This window comes from Crinia signifera, chromosome 1 (assembly GCF_055691185.1).
Source record: "Crinia signifera chromosome 1, ASM5569118v1, whole genome shotgun sequence".
Taxonomy (NCBI): Eukaryota; Metazoa; Chordata; class Amphibia; order Anura; family Myobatrachidae; genus Crinia; species Crinia signifera.
In genome coordinates this window covers 304,863,032-304,885,389 of record NC_139217.1, presented here as the reverse complement: position 1 = coordinate 304,885,389, position 22,358 = coordinate 304,863,032, and the positions used below count along the sequence as shown (strand labels likewise).

The 22,358-nt window shown below is 43.1% G+C and overlaps 1 protein-coding gene across 2 annotated transcripts in view; it reads right to left on the bottom strand.

The window, feature by feature from the left end:
* Window positions 1–15,942: 15,942 nt before the first annotated feature.
* GDA (guanine deaminase) overlaps window positions 15,943–22,358 on the bottom strand; it is a 48,349-nt gene continuing 41,933 nt past the window's right edge. For both annotated transcript variants that reach the window (XM_083186094.1, XM_083186095.1), the window contains 3 exons: window positions 21,237–21,355; window positions 19,361–19,388; window positions 15,943–16,577 (listed from right to left, as the gene is read on the bottom strand). In XM_083186094.1, coding sequence (XP_083042220.1) covers window positions 16,507–16,577; window positions 19,361–19,388; window positions 21,237–21,355 — 218 coding nt within the window. In that variant the 3' untranslated portion in view covers window positions 15,943–16,506. The remainder of the gene's footprint in view (window positions 16,578–19,360; window positions 19,389–21,236; window positions 21,356–22,358) is intronic.

Genomic DNA, 22,358 nt, shown 5'->3' with positions numbered 1-22,358 from the left:
CATATTATTACCAGCAACCGGACAGGTACATTTACATTACTCTGCTGAAGTGCGGCTTTCTATTACCTTGAGCCGCCGGACATCAGCAATTATACCCTGCTTCTCTCCCCATCCACTTCAAAGGGATTGAGAATCGCAGGATAAATTGCCACAAGTGTATGCCCACCGTTAAACTTCATCTGCTGATTTACTATACACCCCAGCTGAAGAGCAGCTCTCCCTCCATCTGAGCTGCCGGCCACCAGCTGCTGGACACTATCTGCCTCTCCCCACACTACATCTAGGGGATTGAGGTCTGCTATACGGGTGAGCATAATATATACTTCGTGACTGTTTTCATTTGTAAGCTATCAGCCAGCTAATAATGAGATACTATTTCATCTAAAACCGGAACTTTGCCCGATTTTTTTCAAATATATTTTCTATTTGGCAGGAGATTGATGTTCATTAATTCCATCAGTAAAGAATTATCATTGATAAATACACCAATGAGATTATAATCAATTGATTGGGATCCCATTCTCTTCTTTTTAATAATTGTCTTGTTTTTTAGATGCTGTATATTTATATGTATTGTATTTTATTTACCTATTTGTGATAAAACATTTTTCTAAAAGCAACAGTGTGTCCACAAGTCATTTCTTTTTAGACAGCCAATGTGTTACAGATATTGAAACTATTTAAACAGCAGCGCAATTTACTCCAACCCCCTCTTTTTTAGTCTTCTTTCATTTGTGGGTCTGACGGGCCCACAGGAGTTACTGCAGCAGCTGTAGCAAAATTTGCCAGTTAATTATACACACCTTGGAAATATTAATTCTTAACTGCAGAGCGCCAGGAATTGTGTCCCAGAGAGCACCACCCTTGGTGCTACTCTGTCACGCAATAAACCCCATTGCATCATATTGGTTCATAGCAGGCACACCCCTAGCTGCCAAGACAATATTTTCATTTAAGATTTGATAGTGACAGGTTTATTTTTAGTTGTGCTTTTGCTTTGGTATGGTGTGAAAGAGTTATGACCATGTGATTATTTCCTGCCGCCTCCCATTTAAAACTATTGCCCAGACTGATGTGAAATAACAAACTGTCAAAGACTGATAAATCAGACAGTTATCACCCATTGAAGTGGTATTATGCAACCTATAATTCATTTTTGAAGCATCTGGTATATCTGGCTGTTGGAATGTAACAATTATCCACGTGTGTAGCCTTTCGCTAGCACAGGAATAGTCATGAGTAAAAGGTAATGCTTAAGGAGACAACAACTAACTCCAAGGTAGATATGAAAATAAGTAGGTTATCCATATGCACATATAGCATAATTATTCACTGAGCGTGTCATGTTTCAGAAAATTAATCCGCAAACAAGAATGATGTTTGTCCAACACAAGGTTTTCACACACACTAAAAAACATGTGTTCTTTAATTCAATTAGTCTACTTTGTTAATACCACGTTTACACCAAAATCCTGGGCTGGACCTGGGATTTAAAGATGGGATATTCCTGGGTCAGACCTCGCTTTACACTTCATGACAGCCCAGGATATTCCTGGATTAGCCCTATTTACACTAAATCTGGGTAAAACTTGTAAAAGTCTATAGGTGGTCATACAATACTGCGATGTATCGCAGCAGTGTTTGGCCATCCGACCCTTTCTGAGCCATCCGTGACCTTCCCAGGCGGCAGAATCGTATGTGATACATCGCATCCGGCCCTTTAACATGTAATGTATTGCACGTGACCCGCTTGGATGTGTGCCAAGTCGGAGGTTGAATGGGCAGCAGGTACGACCTCCAGCTCAGGTCCAATGCACATCGGAACTGAGGGGGATGTCAAACACATCCGATTGGACGTGTATATGGGGGCCTTCTGAATGTCATTAAAAACATTATGTGGAGTACCCGGTCCACATAATTAGGTATGTAGCATACCCGTTGCATCCTTGGCTCATGAAAAGGATAAATTAAGCAACATTAAGTAAGTATACAGCTTCTTGCGGCAGTGTAACTCAATATGCAGCTTCTTGCGGCAGTGTAACTCAGTATGCAGCTTCTTGCGGCAGTATAACTCAGTAGGCAGCTTCTTGTGGCAGTGTAACTCAATATGCAGCTTCTTGTGGCAGTATAACTCAGTATGCAGCTTCTTGTGGCAGTATAACTCAGTATGCAGTTTCTTGTGGCAGTGTAACTCAGTATGCAGCTTCTTGTGGCAGTATAACTCAGTATGCAGCTTCTTGTGGCAGTGTAACTCAATATGCAGCTTCTTGTGGCAGTATAACTCAGTATGCAGCTTCTTGTGGCAGTGTAACTCAATATGCAGCTTCTTGTGGCAGTATAACTCAGTATGCAGCTTCTTGTGGCAGTGTAACTCAATATGCAGCTTCTTGTGGCAGTATAACTCAGTATGCAGCTTCTTGTGGCAGTGTAACTCAGTATGCAGCTTCTTGTGGCAGTGTAACTCAGTATGCAGTTTCTTGTGGCAGCATAACTCAGTATGCAGCTTCTTGTGGCAGTGTAACTCAGTATGCAGTTAATTGTGGCAGTATAACTCATTATGCAGCTTCTTGTGGCAGTATAACTCAGTATGCAGCTTCTTGTGGCAGTGCAACTCAGTATGCAGCTTCTTGTGGCAGTGTAACTCAGTATGCAGCTTCTTGTGGCAGTGTAACTCAATATGCAGCTTCTTGTGGCAGTGTAACTCAGTATGCAGCTTCTTGTGGCAGTGTAACTCAATATGCAGCTTCTTGTGGCAGTGTAACTCAGTATGCAGCTTCTTGTGGCAGTGTAACTCAGTATGCAGCTTCTTGTGGCAGTGTAACTCAGTATGCAGCTTCTTGTGGCAGTGTAACTCAGTATATAGTCTCTGTGTAGCTGCTCAACAATGTCAGGGGTCTACTCAGTGTACTTCCATATAAGTGCAGGGGACAATGATGGCTTACGTATCCATATTACGTTTATATATTATCTGCGCTTTAGACAGCCTATGTTTTATTGAGATAAGGGGTATCACCTGACCCCTTGATGTGTGCAATAGAAAAGAAAAAGGTATCTCAATCAATTTAACAATGGTGCCAATATAAATATAAATTAACAAAAGTACTCCCCTGTAAATGTAGTAGTTCGGGGGTCCCTCTTCACTCCTTTGATTCTCAGAGTGGTATATGGAAAATATAAAGACAAGATACACTTATCTCCCTGTGTGTACTTTTAAGAGTGACTAGCAATGTCACTTTCCACTGTCTCCAGACATGCTGCTCTCCTGCTCTTCCAGGTTCACCACACACTGGGCCTCAACTCCACCCCCTCACTTCCCTGGGGGAATGGTCCAGCCCAGTGGCTCCCTGCTTGTGTCAATCAGTTCAACATCACATTTTGAGGAGGCCTCCCTGTTGTCCAGCTGCCCTGTCTGAGTCTTTAGCATACCAGTCAATGCCTACTGTGTAGCTTGGCAGTTCCCTGGGGTGCTACATATTATCTCCCCCACTTGCCCCCTCAAAATTATCAGCAAACTAAAATGTGAAACTGATCTCTTAGTATTTCCTCAGTGGGAAGCCACATTCACCGCTCCCCTTCTTATGATTCAATCACACAGAAATTATGCCTAAACTATTGCAACACTTGTATCTCATGCCATACATACAATATGACTGGCACAATATAAGCTTTACTGGTGCAATTGTGCCAGAGTTGGTGAAATCTTCCATCTATTCTGGGGTCGCCCCCGTATATAGCCACTTTGGATTGAAGGTTTTGCTTTGATTAATTCAGTGCTGAATCTCTTTCTGCATTTGCATCCTCCTCAAGTCCCTAACAGGGAAAGATATCTCCTAGGTCGTATATTAACAGTTATTAGGACAGCCATCACTCAATGTATTGTCTTTCCATGCATAACATACATGATAGGGTCAGGAAGAAGACCCTACCACAGAACTACTCTACACCAAGTTAGATTAATTAGTATGAATATTATTTTTAATAATAATAACAAATATAATATTAATGTATTTATTCACATGAATACATCAACCATGCTTGTGCTGATAGCATCAAACTATTTGCTAAGGGGTTACAAACTGTGTTATGTTCCAGATAGATGGCCTCATCCTGAGGTGGGAGTGAATCAAAATGAAGAAATAACTGCGCACCTGGACAAACCATGTCGCAATGCTTGGTGTGTAAATACAAATTTGTATAAATTTATTTGCAGGGTCAATACTGCTACTTTTGCATGGAGCCCACAAATACTGGGCTTTATTTTTACACGTAAGGTGCCCACACACCGCACCAATTTCTGAACAATCCAATATGTCACCTACTTTCCCTTGAAATCCAGAACACCCCTAGCAAAACAATATAATGCACACACCAGAATGATTGTGTAAATGATCACAGGGTTTAGAGGGTAATTTAACGACTGCAAATCATTATTGCAACATTAGCACTTCGTTCATTTTGACTACACACAGAACCATGTGTGCAAAATTCTGCAGGACAGGTTGTTATCTTTCCACCTGCTGGAGGATCAGTAAACTAGATGGACGACCAGTAAGGTACACATATTGCATTGTTATCATGCCCACACAGGTACAGTATCGTTAAAAAATATATATATTTATGTGTGGGCATCGTGACACTTCCCTCTTAAATCTAAATCTATCTGCACATCTTACTAAGCACCATTCATAAATAATGTATGCATTAATCTATAATAAAAGAATAGTATACACCAGTGGTTCCCAAACATTTTTTTAATCATGGCACCCATGGGTATCTGAATGTTTTAAATGGCACCCCTAGGGCAAAGGTTTCTCATTGAGAAAAAAAAAAATGAAATTGAGTAAATTGTATTTATTTCTCATTTGGGTCAGTTATGTGGTAATGGACATAATTCACGTCTGTTTGTCCACAATTTGCCTATTACATTGGTCATAAATAATTTTTATTGGTCATGTACCACCAATCCAGGGCACCCCTATAGGTCCTTCAAGGCACCCAAGGGTGCCACGGCACACAGGGGGTTATTCTAGTCCATTCTTTCTGACAAAATCCTTCTTAGATGGACAAAACCATGTGCACTGCGGGTGGGGCAGATGTAACTTGTGCAGAGAGAATTAGATTTGGGTGGGGTTTTTCTTCAAAGTTAGATCTATATTGAAGTGTAAAATCATGCAGTCAGTATTTTCCCTGCACAGAAACAAAATAACTCACCCAAATCTAATTCTCTCTGCACATGTTACATCTGCCCCCCTGCAGTGCACATGGTTTTGTCCATCTAAGAAGGATTTTGTCAGAAAGAATGAACTAGAATAAACCCCACAGTTTGGGAACCACTGGTATACACATTCCTGACTCAATAAGTAGATGCAATACTTGTAGCTGCCACAAGATGTCATCAGAAACAAACTATATAAAACATATAAATAATATTTGAAAAAAAAAAAAAAAACATGGACTGGACTGAGACGGCAGACTTAGCAGCACCCCATGAATTATACGGTACACTTGGCTTACCCCTGGAATAATACATGACAAATGATGGCACCCCTAGAATAATACAGTGCACATGGCGACACCCCTGGACTGATATGGTACACATGGGGCACCCCTTGAATTATACTGCACACATGCAACACTCCTGCAGTAAAAAAAAAAAAGTATCCTTTTAAATATCATTTTTTATTGAGATACAAAATATATGGCATCGCATGGTAAACAAATAAGCATCATGTTACAGGTACAATCGAAGAAAGAAAACAGAGATAAATGGGTACACATGAACCTCAGAGACGAAGTACAATCAGAAATATATAAAAAATGTGGATTAGTGTAATGGGCATTTCAGTAACATATCAAAAGGGAGGAGCCTCCTTCTCCAACACAGTCATACGCTGAGGTCATGGGTTCAATTCCCACCATGGCCAAAACTGTGCGGAGTTTGTATATTCTCCCCGTGTTTGCGTGGGTTTACTCCGGGTACTCCAGTTTCCTCCCACAATCCAAAAATATACTGGTAGGTGAATTGGCTTTCTACAAAAATTAACCCTACATTGTCTGTATGTACATGTGGTATAGATTGTAAGCTCCACTGGGGCAGGGACTGATGTGTATGTTCAACTATACTCTGTAAAGCGCTGCGTAATATGTATGCGCTATATAAGAAACTGTTAATATTACCAAGTGGACAAGTGAACAATCTTTCTAATATTATCATGTTCTGTGATGGGTAAGGTCAGTATATAGGGCACCCAGATATCATAAAATGTAGAGGCAAGGATTCCACATCGAACGTGCAAACTACCCATTCCATTTGGTACATGTAAATCAACCTAGGTAGTAGAAGCGCTAATTAGATATGGTCAGAGTGTATCCATTTCCATAATATCGTTTTCTTTGCCGCCATAGCTAACCTAACTAGGAGAAGACATGTACCAGCAGGGGGCTTGGGGGTAAGGGATGAAGGGTAATAATTCCATAGAGCCCATGGCATGGTAATCTTAAATGAGACATGCAGAGTGTTGGTGAAATAAGACTGTACATCATCCCAAAAGAGTTAGACTATCGTACAGGACCCAAGACAGTGGCTAATGTCTGCATCTGGTGAGGAAAATGTATTCTTTTAATAAAAAAAGGACAGCTCCCCTGGACTGATACGGCAGACTTAGCAGCACCTCATGAATTATATGGTACACTTGGCTCACCCTTGGAATTATACATGACACATGGCAGCACCCCTAGAATTGTACACAACACATGGCAGAACCCATGGAATTACACACTAAATATGGCAGCACCCCTGGAATTAAATACAACACATGGCAGCATGCCTGTAGTTATATACAACACATGGGGCACCCCTGGAATTGTACACGACACATAGAGCACCCCTGGACTGGTACGGAACACAGGGCAGCACAGAAGAAAACATTTAAAAAATGTTTTTTCAAATACACAGCAATCCCCATTTATTAGCCCCTGCCCCCTTAGTGCCCCCCATAATAGTACCCTTTTAGTGTTTCCACTTGGTATTTGTCCCACATAGCAGTTTCCCCCTTAGCAGTTGTCTCCCATAGTAGTTTCCTCCTCAGCAGTTGTCCCCAATAGTAGTTTCCTCAATAGCAGTTTCCCCCATAGTATTTGCCCCAATAGGTGTCCCCTACTGTAGCAGCCATCTTTCATACTCCATTACAGGCAGCCCGTAGTAGCAGACAGCATGGGACACGTCCATGTTGTCTGCAATCAAGTGAGGGAATGAAGATGGCACTGATGACCAGGACTTATATCGAGTCCGTATCTCGCAGGATGACGTTTTGCCACGTTCTGAGCTCAGAGTCTGGGCGGAAATACCTGAACAGTGCTCGGGTCGGTACTCAGATCGGTATTCGGATTCCGGAAATCCGAACCCGCTCACCCATAATAATAATACATCATTATAACTGCAGAGGAAGTTGGGAAAATACACTGAACCTGGAGTATCAATTTTACTTGCAAATATATATATAAATGATTTCATATACAGCTAATGTAACATGGGACTGTTGCTATTAATGCAAGGGCTTATCTGTAGTGGGTGAAGGTGTTGCAGTGCACACAGGCTTCTGGGTCCGGGTTGGCACCCATTGAAATAGTTCTTACCTCTCCATCTGTGCCACAGGCATCACCGGTAAGATAATGGCAGAGAGGGGGTTTGAACCTGCACTAGTTATTTTAGTCAAAATGTTGATTTTTATAGCCAGCGATGCCAAAATTAATATTAGATTACAGTCACCCTGATCTGTGGTGTTGGAAGTGCTCCCCTGGGTTTCAGACATTAAATGGTTTATAAAGTATTAAATCATAACTTTTAATTCATTGGCATTTAAAATATGATTTTATGAAAAATATGTGTAGATAGAAATATCTAAGCAGGGAATAGCGACTCCATGCTCCTGTAAACTCTGCTACTGAACTTTGACAATACTATTACAGTACAAAAGTTAGGGACTTGTAAGACGCCAGTGGTTAAAAAATATTTCTACTTAAAAAAACATTACAATAAGAATTAAATTATAGGAAAATGAGAGAAGGTCAATTGTTTAATACGTTCTCTGGAAGAAAATATCCATAATTCCTGTAAGCTGGAGGGCACAGCCGCACTCCGTTCTTAAGTATGTGCTGTGTAACCATACTTTTTTATACGTAGAGGCTTACAAGGGGTATCTTAATTGGTTATTCGCATCAGTCCCGGGCCCTTTGTGCAGCTTACAGTCTATATCAGTAAGCCCAGAGGCAACTTTTATGAAGTGTCCCCCCACGTCTGAATGATCGGAGTGGTAGTGCCGTTCAGTCTGGCGGGTTCAGCCAGTCTCTTGTCCGGCAACGGGGCTCCCTGCCAGCATCGGCCTCCCATGTCCACAGCGTAGGCAGGTCCATGTCCTGCTGAGTAATGCTATCTTTCAGGAGCCGGTCCTACCACACACGTGGTGCTGACAGACACGGCCGCTGTAAATAGTTTGGCTGGCCCGTGTTTGGCTTCAGGTGCTAGGACATAGGTGCAGAGGAAAAGTGTCCCCCTAAGAGCTTGGTGTCCAGCAGCGAGATCCTCCATTGTCTCCCAGAGTTCAGCCACTGGTCTATATTCCCTACAACACACACACGGAGACATTTGAGATTTAATTTCTTGGGAGCCAAATAAATTAACCAGTATATTTTTAGATTGTGGGAGGAAATCTGAGTACCCAGAGGAAACCAATGCAAGCACGGGGAGAAAAAACAGGTAAGTTTAAACACAGTAAGGGCCATGGTCAGAATGGAAACCATGACCTCAGTACTGGGCCTGGAAAATTAGTACCTGCCCCCACCTCTCTGCGGCCCAGGGTAGGACTTCCAATAGGACGTCAATGGTAGTCACAGTGAAATATTAAAAGAAAGGAAAGTGCAAAAGCATACTTGCCTACTTTTGAAAACTAGTTTCAGGTAGATTATAGTTGGTAATAGAATTTTGCAAGGTACCCATTGAGGGGGCGTGTCATGCTCCACCCAAAGGGTGTGTCTAGTTCCATATAGAGAGAGATTGTGAAAAGAGATTGTGAACGTGGCTCCTAGAAGCGCGTGTGTGTACTGCTGTATCTGGGAGGAATCTTGTAAAATAACTTATATCCAAATGTAGATGAGCCCCAAAGCAGTTAGTAAGAGCTACTATACTTGCTAAAGTGCTGGGAAATGGTGCTGATGATTCAATGTAAATGTATCTGTCTCTCATTCCTTTTTCCCCCCTCAAAATGTAACAGTGTAATGTGGGCTAGGTGAAATGCGGGAGATTGCTAGACTAATCAGGGAGAGAGGGAGATTGCTGTTAGTTCAGGGAGTCTCCTGCAGAATGCAGGAGGGTAGGCAACTATGGTGCAAAAGTTTAGAAAATATTTTTGGGCTGTTGTCTGATGCTGACAATATGATTGTAATGTATATGTAGCAGTCAAATAGAATGTACACAGAAATGTAATTGACTATGGCACATTGTGGCAGTGTAGCACTCAGAACAGAGTGACAGAGACTCACATTGATGCAGAATAGTATTCTCACGCATGCTGTGATTATTGTATCAGAATTTCTAACATCTTATAATTTATATTGCAATTCTACAGCAGATATTTACCTCTACGCTGCTGTATTAACAAACAGCAGAAGCTCTGAATGTACCCAGGATATATGGGGACAGCAGCATAAAATAAATATTTAAAGATATGAAAAGGAAAAGGGGAAATCGCACCAAATAGTGATCAATTTAGATCCAGCGACACCCCACAGAATGCATATCCAGGTACCAGAATATAGTACCTTGCTTCAGCGATATGTATACATGGCCCTTATTCAGATCTGATCGCAGTACAAATTTGTTCTCAAAATGGTCAAAAGCGTGTGCACTGCAGGTGGGGCAGATGCAACATGTGCAGAGTGTAAGTGACTTGAGAGTTACTTCAATATACGTATACCTTCCACATCTTTCAAGGACCGGCGATCATCGAAAGATGTGGGATGATCCCCCTTCCCTGTAAAAGGATGTTACTGTGTCGTCCTTGTGAATGGGTGGCGCCAGCCAACCATTCATAAGGCGGGGTTTGGTGGATTCGCAAGGCTGCGAATCAACCAGAATAATCCTGTGTGTTTAGTATCTGTCTGGCCATAGCTAACAGTATAGCTCATTAGCAACAGACTTCTATATGACAATAGGAGGACAAATATGCAATGGCCCACTGGGAGTATTATTTTAAAACACAATTTTCTTACGATCCTTTCTTTTAATATTGAACAATTTTAATACCTACCAATAAAGGGTTTGACTTTTATATTGTAACGGATCCCAGTGCACCAGACATAAATCTACTTATCTTTTTTCTCTATTTTGCTACAAACACTTATGGACTGCATCTGACACTGAGCAGGGGGTCGGATTCTACTGAAAAACACACATTTATGATCTGTATCTTTAAAGGTTAATCTCGTAAAGTCACCTTTTATTTCTTTACTTTTGGAGTCCAGAGAGCAAAAGTCACAGTAACTTTTCTGCAACAGTTGCAGATATTTACACTCTACAAATGTCAGTTCATGTGCAGGACCTATGTGTCTATTATTGGGAGCGTTTGTTACAATTGTTCTGCTATTTGGAGCAAAAACAGCAATTAACCTATCTCCTGTAGAGAGGAACATTGTCATGGATGTGGTCATGTGGCACCTCTGAGTCACATGGTCTTAACAGGGGTGTAACTAACAAAGGGGCTGATTCAGACCTGGAAGTTCAGGTGTGAATTTGGCCCTTTACCCGATGTTCGGGGTCTGTGCATGCGCATACAAGAATATGCGCATACGCAAACCACGGGACTGGGCAGCTTTGGCGAGTTTCTCACTCACCAGGCCATTTGTTCTGGGAAGGGGGATGGTAGCAGGGAAACGCCCAGCCTTTTATGTGAGTCCCCATAAAAACTCTAGGCATTCCCAGTGCCTGCATGGTGCGAACAGCTGACGTCACATGATGTCAGCACCTGCCCTGAATTCGGCCATCTCCAGCCACAATAAAAGTCAGTTCAGACTGACTTTTATCTGCAAACAGGGAAAAAATCTTTTGATGGTCAGCAAATAATCCCGGCAATCTGCGCTTCTAACGCATGCACTGGAACCATCACAATCGCAGCGGAGCACCGTCTGTCATGTAGCTTATATGAAATCACATGTGCTCGCGTCGCTTACACTTTAACCTCTCGTTAGAGTGATGCCTTGGGTTAGTTGGCCCGTGCTGACATGCCCTGGTTCAGCAGCTGTGTGAGAGATGGAATGGCTCTTGCTGGTGACAGCGGATCATGTACTGCAACATAGTACAGCAAAGTGTAGTGAGCTCAATCACTTTGATCCCATCATCTTATTGCCAGTTATTATATGATTAGTCCCAGGGCCTTATTAAGGTCCTGGGTGTAAGCAACGCTGGGTGTTCTCATGCAAATGCCCCAATGACACGGGTGTGGAGGGCGGCCAGCTGACATCACTGCTCGCTCACTTCCTCCCGAGCGTCCACGCATATGTAAGTGACTTGAGAGTCACTTTTATGTGTGCATCTTCGCCATCGGCGACCATCAAATGATGAAGGTGGATCCCACTAGGCTGTGAATGGATATTACTGTGTAACATCCATTTGCAGGCCCTGCGAGGGAATTGCCCCTGTGAATGGGTGGCGACCAGCGACATATCAATTAGACCTGTTACTGAGGTTTGAGAATGTGTGCCTAAGTTGAAATCTGCTATCTGAAGGCTAAATATGGTAATATGGTTTAGCTGGTTAGAGCTAGTTACAGAATATAAGATATATATTGAGTATCTATAGGAGTATCCGATAATTACCAGAATTATAGCTTTGTCAAGCCCCTGGTTTAAGGTTTAAAGGGGGAATAGATTATTTATTATTTAATTAAAAGGGGATTGGCGCACTGATATGTGGCATACTATGAACTAAGCATGCGGCCATGAAGGAAGGCACCAAAGCATATATTTGCACCAGACACCGCCACTCTCAAGCTCCGCCACTGGTGAGTTTTGACTATAAAAATGAAAATAATAATACAAAGATGATAGTTACAAGCTTTAAATATAATATTTGTATTATTTAAATAATTTTTGTAGTCAAAACTGTGTAACTCTAGAATATACAAACAGTGTAACATTATTTGTTAAGGCGATACAACCGCAATTACAAGCAAAATATAGGTAAGCTGCATATCATTGTACGTGATTGTATCTGCATTCCATGATGTTACACTGTTTGGCTGGGAAACACAGTACATAACATGTTTTTATGCAATACAGTCTCAATTAGAAACAGAATATAGGCATATCATTTTAATCAGCTTGTGTGTACCATTAGCATAGTGATGTGCAAAGGATGCATTTAACTGGGGAAAATGGAAAATGACACGTTCAGTAAGTGAGCTATTCTGACAGAAATAAGTATATTTATATCTGTACGTGGAAACCGGATGCCAGGCTGACAGACTTTGATGCATAAATGATTTAAACTGTAATAACTGTATTGGCAATGTAATACAGGCACAACATACACATATAGCAGGTATTGAGCAGGTGTATAGGTGCAGTTTGTTTTAATTATCTGCTACTGCAGAGATGACTTATGGGGGTCTCCACTTGGGTGATAAAGGTGCAGCGTTTTCTGTTGGGGGGGCGCTCCCAATGGGGAGTCATACACACACACACACCAGCTCTTTCTTATAAACAGTGGGGGCACTTCTATAGCAGCGGCTTCCTCCTGCTCTCCTCTCTGAGCTGGTGTGATTTGGGGGTGACAGGGGAGAGACAGTGGGTGACAGTGAAGAGGAGGGGGAAAGGTAGAGGTTGAAGTGGACAGGGCAAAGGGTGTCAGGGGAGGAAAAGCGTGACAGGTAGATGAAAATAAAGTGGCAGTGAGAGGCAGATGGTAACGTTGAGTGAATAGGAAGAGGCAGTGGGTATTTAATGTGTGTTCTCCCTCCACAGACAAGTCCCATACTGACCACTGTCTGTGGTTAGTGCTCCCCATACTGCTGCTTCATCTCCAACTTTAAACACCCCACAGCATGGGTCCCACACAGCATGGCTAGCTGGTGAAAGGAGCACAGAGGCCCCCATCATGTCCCCTCACCTGCAGCAATGGATCAGGGCCGGCACAGACAGAAAGCTTAGCATCTGCAGCAGGACACTATCTGGCAGCCTGATCTACAACAAGTTCAGTGTCACAGGGTGGCGCTACCCAGACCCGAGATCCCCGAGCTCTTCCTGCAGATAAGGACAAGGCAATCACTTGAGAACCACTGCGGACTAGTCTAACTGCGGGCGGGAGGAAGGCGTGCTGCTGCGCTATAGGCTGAGCGCGCTGTCAGTCTACCGACGGCATGCGCAGTCCAGGGGCTGCTGCCGGGGGCTGGCTGTTGCTAGGAGACAGATGCCGAGCACTCTGCTCCTAACACATCGCACAGTAAGGAGAGGGGTGGAGGGCAGTGGGCCGGTCCGGATGGCGTCGCGGGCCGCATCCGGCCCGCGGGCTGGCGTTTGCCCACCCCTGTTCTAGAAGGTGCTAAATAAATAAATAAATAGTAGAATCAGATTAGTTGCTATGGGAAACGCCCCATCTTTAATAGAACTCACATTTTAGTAAGCTTCTAATTAGTGAGCATAATGAAGCAAGCTGGCAGCAACTGGAAATACCAATCATCATGATCAGATGAAATATTTTATATATCTTCACAGTTGTTCAGGAAGATTAACAGGCCCACATTGATTAATTCACGTGGACGAAGGTTTACTGTAAATGGAGGCTATAAAAATATGTGTTTTACCTGCTTGTTGATTTCAGTGTCTTTTACCTTCCAGCCTGGCACATTTGGGGGCATGTGAGTAATCAAAACAGAGCAGCTGTCCAGAACTCCTTTTTAAAGGCAAGGTAGGAGTGTCATTTGCCTGCCAGTCTGGGTAGGGAAGGAGGAGTCTAGGGTATATTAGGTCTATCTGGGCCATTTCTCTGGATGACCCATGACAGAATAGCTGGCCGTGACTACAGATAAATTTTGAAAGTGACAGTAAACATCTTACTGTGATATGGTTACTGATCTGTAGTCATCCTGACTAAATATAATCATAGTGAACAAGTCCAGAGTCCGTGTTTGCTTCCACTGCACAGCTTGCATATTATGTTCGCACACACACTGGTTTCTTATATTTAAAAAAAGTATAATTAAATGATTTATCTTTATTATCTCATTGACATTTTTATTTTCAACTAGTATCCATAATGACAATTTTTAACATATTAACACTATAAAATAGTTGCTGCACCAAGCCCTTCCAATCACGATACCCTCCTTCTTTAGAGAGCTGCAAAGCTTGGTATGTAAATTTATTTGGGCTTATCGGAGACCTAGACTCTCTCAAAAGGTCCTGGTTCAGAGTAAAGACAGGGGAGGTATCCAGCTCCCCCACTTTCTCAGCTATTACCACTCAGTCCACATAACTAGGGTGGTGGAGATGTCTAGGCCTTTACAATCCAAACAATGGCCTGCCATTGAAGGCCACTCATCTGGTATATCCCCCCGAGTCATCCCCTGGCGCCGGAAGATCCCGACAGTGCGACACCCAACTTTGACCCCAACGCTCTTGTGTTGGAACAGGTATAGACACCTCCAGTACTTTGTTCCAGGCACGTCACTCCTCACTCCATTAATTAATAATCCAGAATTCCCCATGGGATTTAATTTATGGAATGTCCCTAGTCGTTTCTCTGTAGACATGTCTTACCTGGGTCAGCTGGTGGACGGCTCTGGATTATACTCCTTTGAGGATTTGCGAAAAGATACTGGTCTTCCAGTGGGTCTCTTCTGGTTTTATCTTCAAATTAAACATTATGTCGCCTCACTGCCCAAGCGGAATCAAAGTTGGGAACCGACTATTTTTGAGTCGCTCTTTGTTTCTCAGGAGCCCCCAAAGCACTTAATCTCAAAATTGTATCAAATATGCCTAGGTAGCCTCCCAGATTTGATGCCTGGTTACACTGTGGCTTGGCATAGGGAATTGGGATGGGACCTGTCGGAAGACCAGTGGTTGCAGATATTCAAATGTATTTTTGCTTCCTCTTCCTCAATCCAGACACTCGAGACTCAGTATAAGATATTGTCCCATTGGTATAGATGTCCATCCATACAACATAAATTAAATAATTCTTTACCTGACCTTTGTTGGAGATGTGGCCAGTCTTTGGGTACCCCTCTACATATATGGTGGTTATGTCCAGACATCCAAGGATATTGGTGTCAGGTGCACAGAATTACGGAAAAAATTACTAACTCCTCCCTGCCCTTTAATCCGGAGTTTTGGCTGTTCAATCTTACAGATATGCCTATCTCACAGTTCAAGAAATCATTACTTAGACACTTGTTGAACGCAGCTAGGGCGGTCATACCATGCCATTGGAGATCTACGACATCACCCCCTATATCACACTGGTTTCGTAGAGTAGACCTATACATGTCTATGGAGGACCTGACATCTTTTTTGAAAGACCCTACCCAGTCTTTTACTGCTACGTGGTTAGGTTGGATTACTTTTAAGGAATCATCAGATTACTCCCAATTGGTATCGCTCGAGCAGGTCTCTGAGGCGTAGAAGTACTCGTGCAGAACTTCTTCCCGCCTTTCCATACCCCCTTATCCCTGCCTCCTCTCCTTTTTCTTTTTCTCCCCCCTTCTTTTCTTTTTCTCCCTTTCTCTTTCGCTATTTTTTTTAATATATCATTTTCCACTTCTTCTAATAGTGTACATCTTTCTTTTAGCTGTGTGTGAGAGATAATCCCAGTGTTCTAATGTTTTATTTTATATTTCTAACCATACAATGTCCTCACTCTGGAAATAACACATTTCATTTTTGTAACTATCTTTTATTGTTTTCCTTTTGAAAGTGCATTACATTGTTACATTTGGAAGATGTTTGTAATCTTTAATAAAAATTGACTGCATTAAAATAGTTGCTGCACAGAAAGGAAGAAAAAACAAGTACTGTAGAAAATTTGCGAATGCATCCAAAAATGCGATGCATACGCAGATCCATTTGTAAAAACCAGAACACCAAAGAGTGTTCTGTGCCAGTCATAGGCTTCCACAGTTCTGCTAAAGCAACAGGTTATAAGTGGTTATTGCTAACTTCAACACTCCCCCACCCCCTGAAAAACGCCTTGGCACACCTGATATTGACAAACACACCCAGAAAACAACACGTTTCCTCCCCTTAAATGCTGGCTTTCTTTAGATCAAAATGTGATTGTATTGAATGCGGACGCAGAATATTTAGCAAATTGCGGATGCGCGTGCACAGTCATTCCATCATTGCCTGGATTGCGTTTTCTCAAATTATCCGTCCATGCTGAATTAGGCCCTTTATACACAAACATCTTCAAATAAATCTCACATAGTACATTGAAGCGAAACAGTAATCAATTGGACCCTATGCATTGCTAGAGAATGGAACAACACATCTACCTGCCACATAAACAGCTCTGATATTCCTGTCATCACCTGCAACAAACAAAAGTTGGTGTGAATAAGTAATTACTACATATAATGGATACTTTTTTTCCCACTTCATATAAGGACATTATGAGCGAGATGTAATTGGGTGTCCCTGCAACGCCACATAGCCAACCCTGCTGGCTCTGTATCTAGGATCGGCTATGATCTCAGTTTTGGGGTTGTGCATACTACTGTACCCTTACCCTCTAACCCTGCATAAACTACTGTACCCTTACACCCCTATCTCTGTACACACTACTATATGTACCCTTACACCCTAACCCTGCACGCACTTCTGTACTCTTACACCCCTAACCCTGTTACGGGTGTGGTATGCGGCTCCGACAGTCGGGATATCGATATCGGTGTGTCTCCAGGATCCAGCCAAGTATATTACTTATCATATATATATATATGTATTGTAGTGCAGCGACACTCAGCAAAGAAACATGGGACAGCAGGCCGGGGGTTGCCGACGTTTCAAAGCCCGCAGGCTTTTTTATTAAGGTGCTGGATTTCACCAGCACCTTGATAAAAAAAAGCCTGCGGGCTTTGAAATGTGAGCAATCCCCGGCCTGCTGTCCCGTGTCCAGCACCTTGATAAAAAAAAGCCTGCAGGCTTTGAAGCGTTTGGAGGTGTGGCACTCAGAATACCGCTGCATGTTAATTCATTTGTGAGGGCACCAGGTCAGAATTATACTTGGATTTTTCGGAGTGCCGGATGTATGGAGTATACATGTATATATATATTTAATTTTAGTTCCTTTTGTCTTGTCCCACTTTCTATATTAGAAGAACAAAAATAAAACCCAAACTTATTGTGTACGTTGCTTCTACCTGGTGCATATGGTGATACAGTCAGCGGTGTAGCTGGGTGCCACAGTGCCCGGAGCAAGGTCATACTTTGCGCCCCCCCATTTGTAGCAGGCCAATAGCCACCCCACCTCAGTGGCAAACGCAGGATTTTCATGAGGGGGTTTCCACACACACACACAACTATATTTTCACCAACTCACTTATAGCCAAACACACCCATTTCAAATACTGAAATATAATTAACATAATAAACTTTTTGCAGTGCTGTGCTACTGTACCTGGTGTCCCCTGTGCAGCCTGCACTGCACACCATCAGGGGGGGGGGGGGGGGGGGGGGGGAGGCAGTAGGCTCTGCTTGCTGGGCTTTCAGCACTGCAGGCAGAAGCCAGGGTCATCAGCGCTGTGGCCGGGTGTCAGGGTCATCAGCACTGCGGTTGGGCGCCAGGGTCTCCAGCACTGCGGGTGGAAGCCTGACTTTCAGTGCTGCTCGCAGGAGACAGGGTTATAAGCGCTGTGGCCGGGTGTCGCGGTCATCAGCGCTGCAGGTGGGCACCAGTGTCATCAGTGCTTGGGGCGGAAGCCTGACTTTCAGCGCTGCGGGCAGGAGACAGGTTTGGAGACAGGTTTGTCAGCGCTGCGTGTGGGCGCTGCAAGCGGGAGACAGTCTCCCGCTTGCAGCGCCCACACGCAGCGCTGACAAACCTGTCTCCCGCCCGCAGCGCTGATAACACAGTCTCCCGGAGACTGTGGCCCTTATTCTGATTGACGCGGACTTTACCGCATTCTTACGGATCGCGTCTTTTCGGCGTCTGCGCATGCGTGGAGAACGCAACGCGCATGTGCCACGCCTTGACTCCGTACCAGTTCGGCCAAATCCCGTACAAAACTGTTCCCCGCAATCAGTCGGGAAATATGGGCGTATTATGGGCGTCATGCGGAATGTCACATGGGCGTAGTTTAAAAGTGGGCAAAACGGGGCGGAAACATGGGCGGACACGGGGGAGTACACTTATGTTGGGGGGCGTACATTCGGATACCACTCCGAATGCACGCGATCAAAAGGGGAAGAAATGTGCGGTGTCCACAAGTGTACTATTGCTTTGCGGACACCACTCGTTCATGCGGTAGGCGAACGTAAGCCTAATGACTACAAGCATTAACACCTGAACCCAATAGAATCGACTCCTTTACTCATTACTCACTAATAGGACGCTTGTCAGTGCTTTAATTGAAACCATTGCACTTCAATTGCTGTAAGGGTTAATGTGTGCAATGCATGTGTTAGGCATGCTTGTAAGGATATATTGGCATCTAATTGATTCCAATTCCAAATAAGAAGTTTTTTATGAGGATAGGTAATTGAATAAGTGGGTCTTGTGATGTATTGCAGAAGATACATAATAGTGGGTTGTTTGGCGTAAATACTCCGCTTACGTGCGGTAGCACCGCTTGGCTCCCGTTCAGATGCGGTATTCCCGAGCATACTCTGTAATACTCTGTAATACCGTGCAGAATCGGAGTGTTTCTCCCGCACACGCATGGTTTGTATGTCGTCCGTAAACACGCCCTGTTCTTAAAGAGTGAGTCCGTCCGAATGCGGAGGACACGTGGGCGTTTCTACGGACGATGGCCACATGCGGCAAAACACCGTAGCGTGCGGACCGCTCCGTAAGAATGCGGGAATATCCGCACCGATCAGAATAAGGGCCTGTGTTATCAGCGCTGCGGGCGGGAGACAGGTTTGTCAGCGCTGCGGGAGGGAGCCCCTGCCTCCCCTTTCACTGAGCACGGCAGTACGCCACTGTGGGCGGGCGGTATACAGCAGGGCAGGGCAGGGATGCCGTTTGCGGTGCGTGGCTCCGGCGCCCTGTCAGCTTACTGCGCCCGGAGCTAACGCTCTGCCCTAGCTACGCCTCTGGATACAGTACATGTATTACAGTATATTGCTAATGCTAAACTGAAGTAATACATACCTAGATAAAGGAACCTCTCTATCATTTCCTAAAAAATAAAAAAAATAAATGATTAAATAATGTATACATAAATAAAATACTATAATGTTATAATGTTAGTTACAAACAGTTATCTTGCTCAGAAAAGGCAAATATACAAATGTACTTCAACATATATTTACAAAGCAGGGATCAATGATGGATTAGGGAGTAAGGGACACATACTGTACAGCACTGACAAATGTAATGTGGAGACGGAGTTAAGCACAGGACAGAAACAGAAACCATCATGGGAAGTGTGGGGGAAGTCACAACAAGAGTTAAGGTGAAGACAACATCTTCACTAAATTCTCGGAGAGTGAAGAGGCAGCAGGTCCTGGCATGCATGCCTGCTCGCCCACCCGCCATCTCGCTGTCCAGTCCAGTGATAGTGCTGTCTTGTCCAGTAATTGTGCTGTCTGCTCTATATATACTAGTCCAGTCCAGTGAAAATTCTGTATAGTCCAGTCTAGTGCCAGTGACACTGCTGTATAGTACAGTACAGTGATACTGTGTGTATAGTCCAGTCCAGTCCAGTGAAAGTTCTGTATAGTCCAGTCCAGTGATACTGTGTGTATAGTCCAATCCAGTGATAATTCTGTATAGTCCAGTCCAGTTATAGTGCTGCGGCCTAAGTCGAGTCCAGTGGTACTGCAGCATAAGTCCAGTCAAGTGGTACTGCTGTATAAGTCCAATCCAGTGGTAGTGCCGTCAAAGTCCAGTGATACTGCCAGTAAAGTCTATTGGTACTGCCAATAAAGTCCAGTGGTTCTGCTGCATAAGTCCAGTTTAGTGATATTGCTGCATAAGTCCAGTCCAGTCTAGTTTTTCAAACTGCCATCCTGTCTGTGACTGCAGTGCCACTCTTATTTGGCCACGTGTTTGTGTCTCTTAGCATAGTCTTTCAGCTACCTTGGTGCAACCTTTTGGCCTAAAAACAACATTGTGAGGTGTTCAGGATAGACTGGAAATGCATGGAAATTAATATTATTGAGGTTAATAATAGCGTAAGAGCTAAAAAAATGGTGGTTTTAGCGATTTTTAGGATTTAAAAAAAAAAAATGCAGATTCAAAACAAGAAACACAGAAGGGTGGTGTTTTGACAGATCCAAATACAAAACATGGCCGGAGATACAAATCCGAAATACAAAACACTAAAAGTGTCCGGTGCACATCCCTAAAATATACTCAATATTGTATGGTTCTGGGCTCCGGTGAATTCAAGCGAAATCACATAGTCAAAATCATACATAGCCAAAATCTCACCGTATGTATGCACCTTAAGGAGTCAAAGGTGGGCTGAAGAAAGAGTCTTGGGCATGTGCAACTTCCATAAGTAAAAGTGGGCGTACAATCCACGCTCTTTACACTAAATATCCACAAACTGCTTTATTTACAGTGGTAATGAATATGTGGGTCAAATGCTGAGTTTACCTATTATATGGCAGAGCCACCACAGCACAGGCCATGTACAGCAATAGGTTGTATGGTTAATGCCTTTTCTTGGAAGCCCCATTATACGAAAACAAAACAAATTCTAGGGGGTATGTTTAATAAAGTGTGTGTGTGTGGGGGGGGGGGGGGGGGGGGTTAGATGTGGCGATAGCATAGCACCCAGATTCTACTTATCATTTATCTGGAACCTTCTAGAAGATAATAGTTAGAATCTGATTGGTTGCTATGGGCAACATCTTCTTCTAAAAACCACACAGTTTAGTAAATATACTCTTAAATGTGAAGCAGAATTCAAAATAAGGGTTTTTTAGTTGTGTTTTAAAAAAAAAAAATTCATAAAGCCAAAATCACAAAATGAAAAAAAAAAAACGGTTTGAAATGCAAGCTAGTATTTCAGCCGTACCTCTTTAGAGATATGAGAAAATACTTCAAACGGGCTGTCTTTGGCTTCAGGGTTGATTATTAATGCATCAAATTCCTTGTTGACTTCAAAGTTTCCAATTAAGTGATCAATACTCAAAGCTGGAAATAAGATAATTAGCATCTTATCTTTCACAATTTCAAAACAAAGAGATCAGTACTACAGTATATTGCTGTTCATGCGTCACATAGCTACAGTATGTCTGTATGGCACAATGTATCTGTTTCAGTATTGCAATAGTATATGAAATGAAGCTAAACACATTAAGGGGGTATTCAATCTGTGCCCATATTTCCGCCGGCGGAAATATCACCAATTACCTATTCAATGCTGTCTTTTCCGACTGCCTCTCTCTGGGTGACTGATCAGTGTCTTGATAAAACTTGATTTGTAAAAAACAATATGAAATATTGGGATGCAGTTTAAATCCCGGCGGTCGGGATCCCGGCGTTCGGAATCCCGACCGCCGAAATCCCGACAGTTTCTCCCTCCGTGGGTGTCCACGACACCCCTGGAGGGAGAATAAATTAGCGTGGCGAGCGTAGCGAGGCACCGGGCCCGCTGCGTGGCGAGCGCAGCGAGCCCGCAAGGGGGGCGAATCCACGTCCCCCCCTTGTCGGGATTTCGGCGGTCGGGATGCCGGCGTCGGGATTTTGAACGCCGGGATCCCTACCGCCGGGATTTCATACTGAATCCGAAATATTTATTCTAAATAGTTTGACATATGTTGCATAAGTTAAAATACAAAACAATTACAATGATAAAGCAATTATTCACAATTACTGGATTCCACACATATTGGCATATAGTTGTAGAATCCAATAAAAAAAGTGTCACAATAATAATAAAGGCAGATCATCCAAATCTAGAAGTAGATGATATTAGATTAAAGTGACAATATAAATGCTGGGCATTAATCAAGGCTTATATTGTCACTCTAATTTAATTACATAACAAGGTATATGGCCCATATTCCTAATGATACAGCCTTCATTTATTTGTTGAGTCTTATTTGTAAGGAATTGTATTGCTGTATATCGGCTGCGTGTGGATCAATACTCCTACAGTGTCTGTTTTGTGTTTAAGAGAATACATTTTAATATA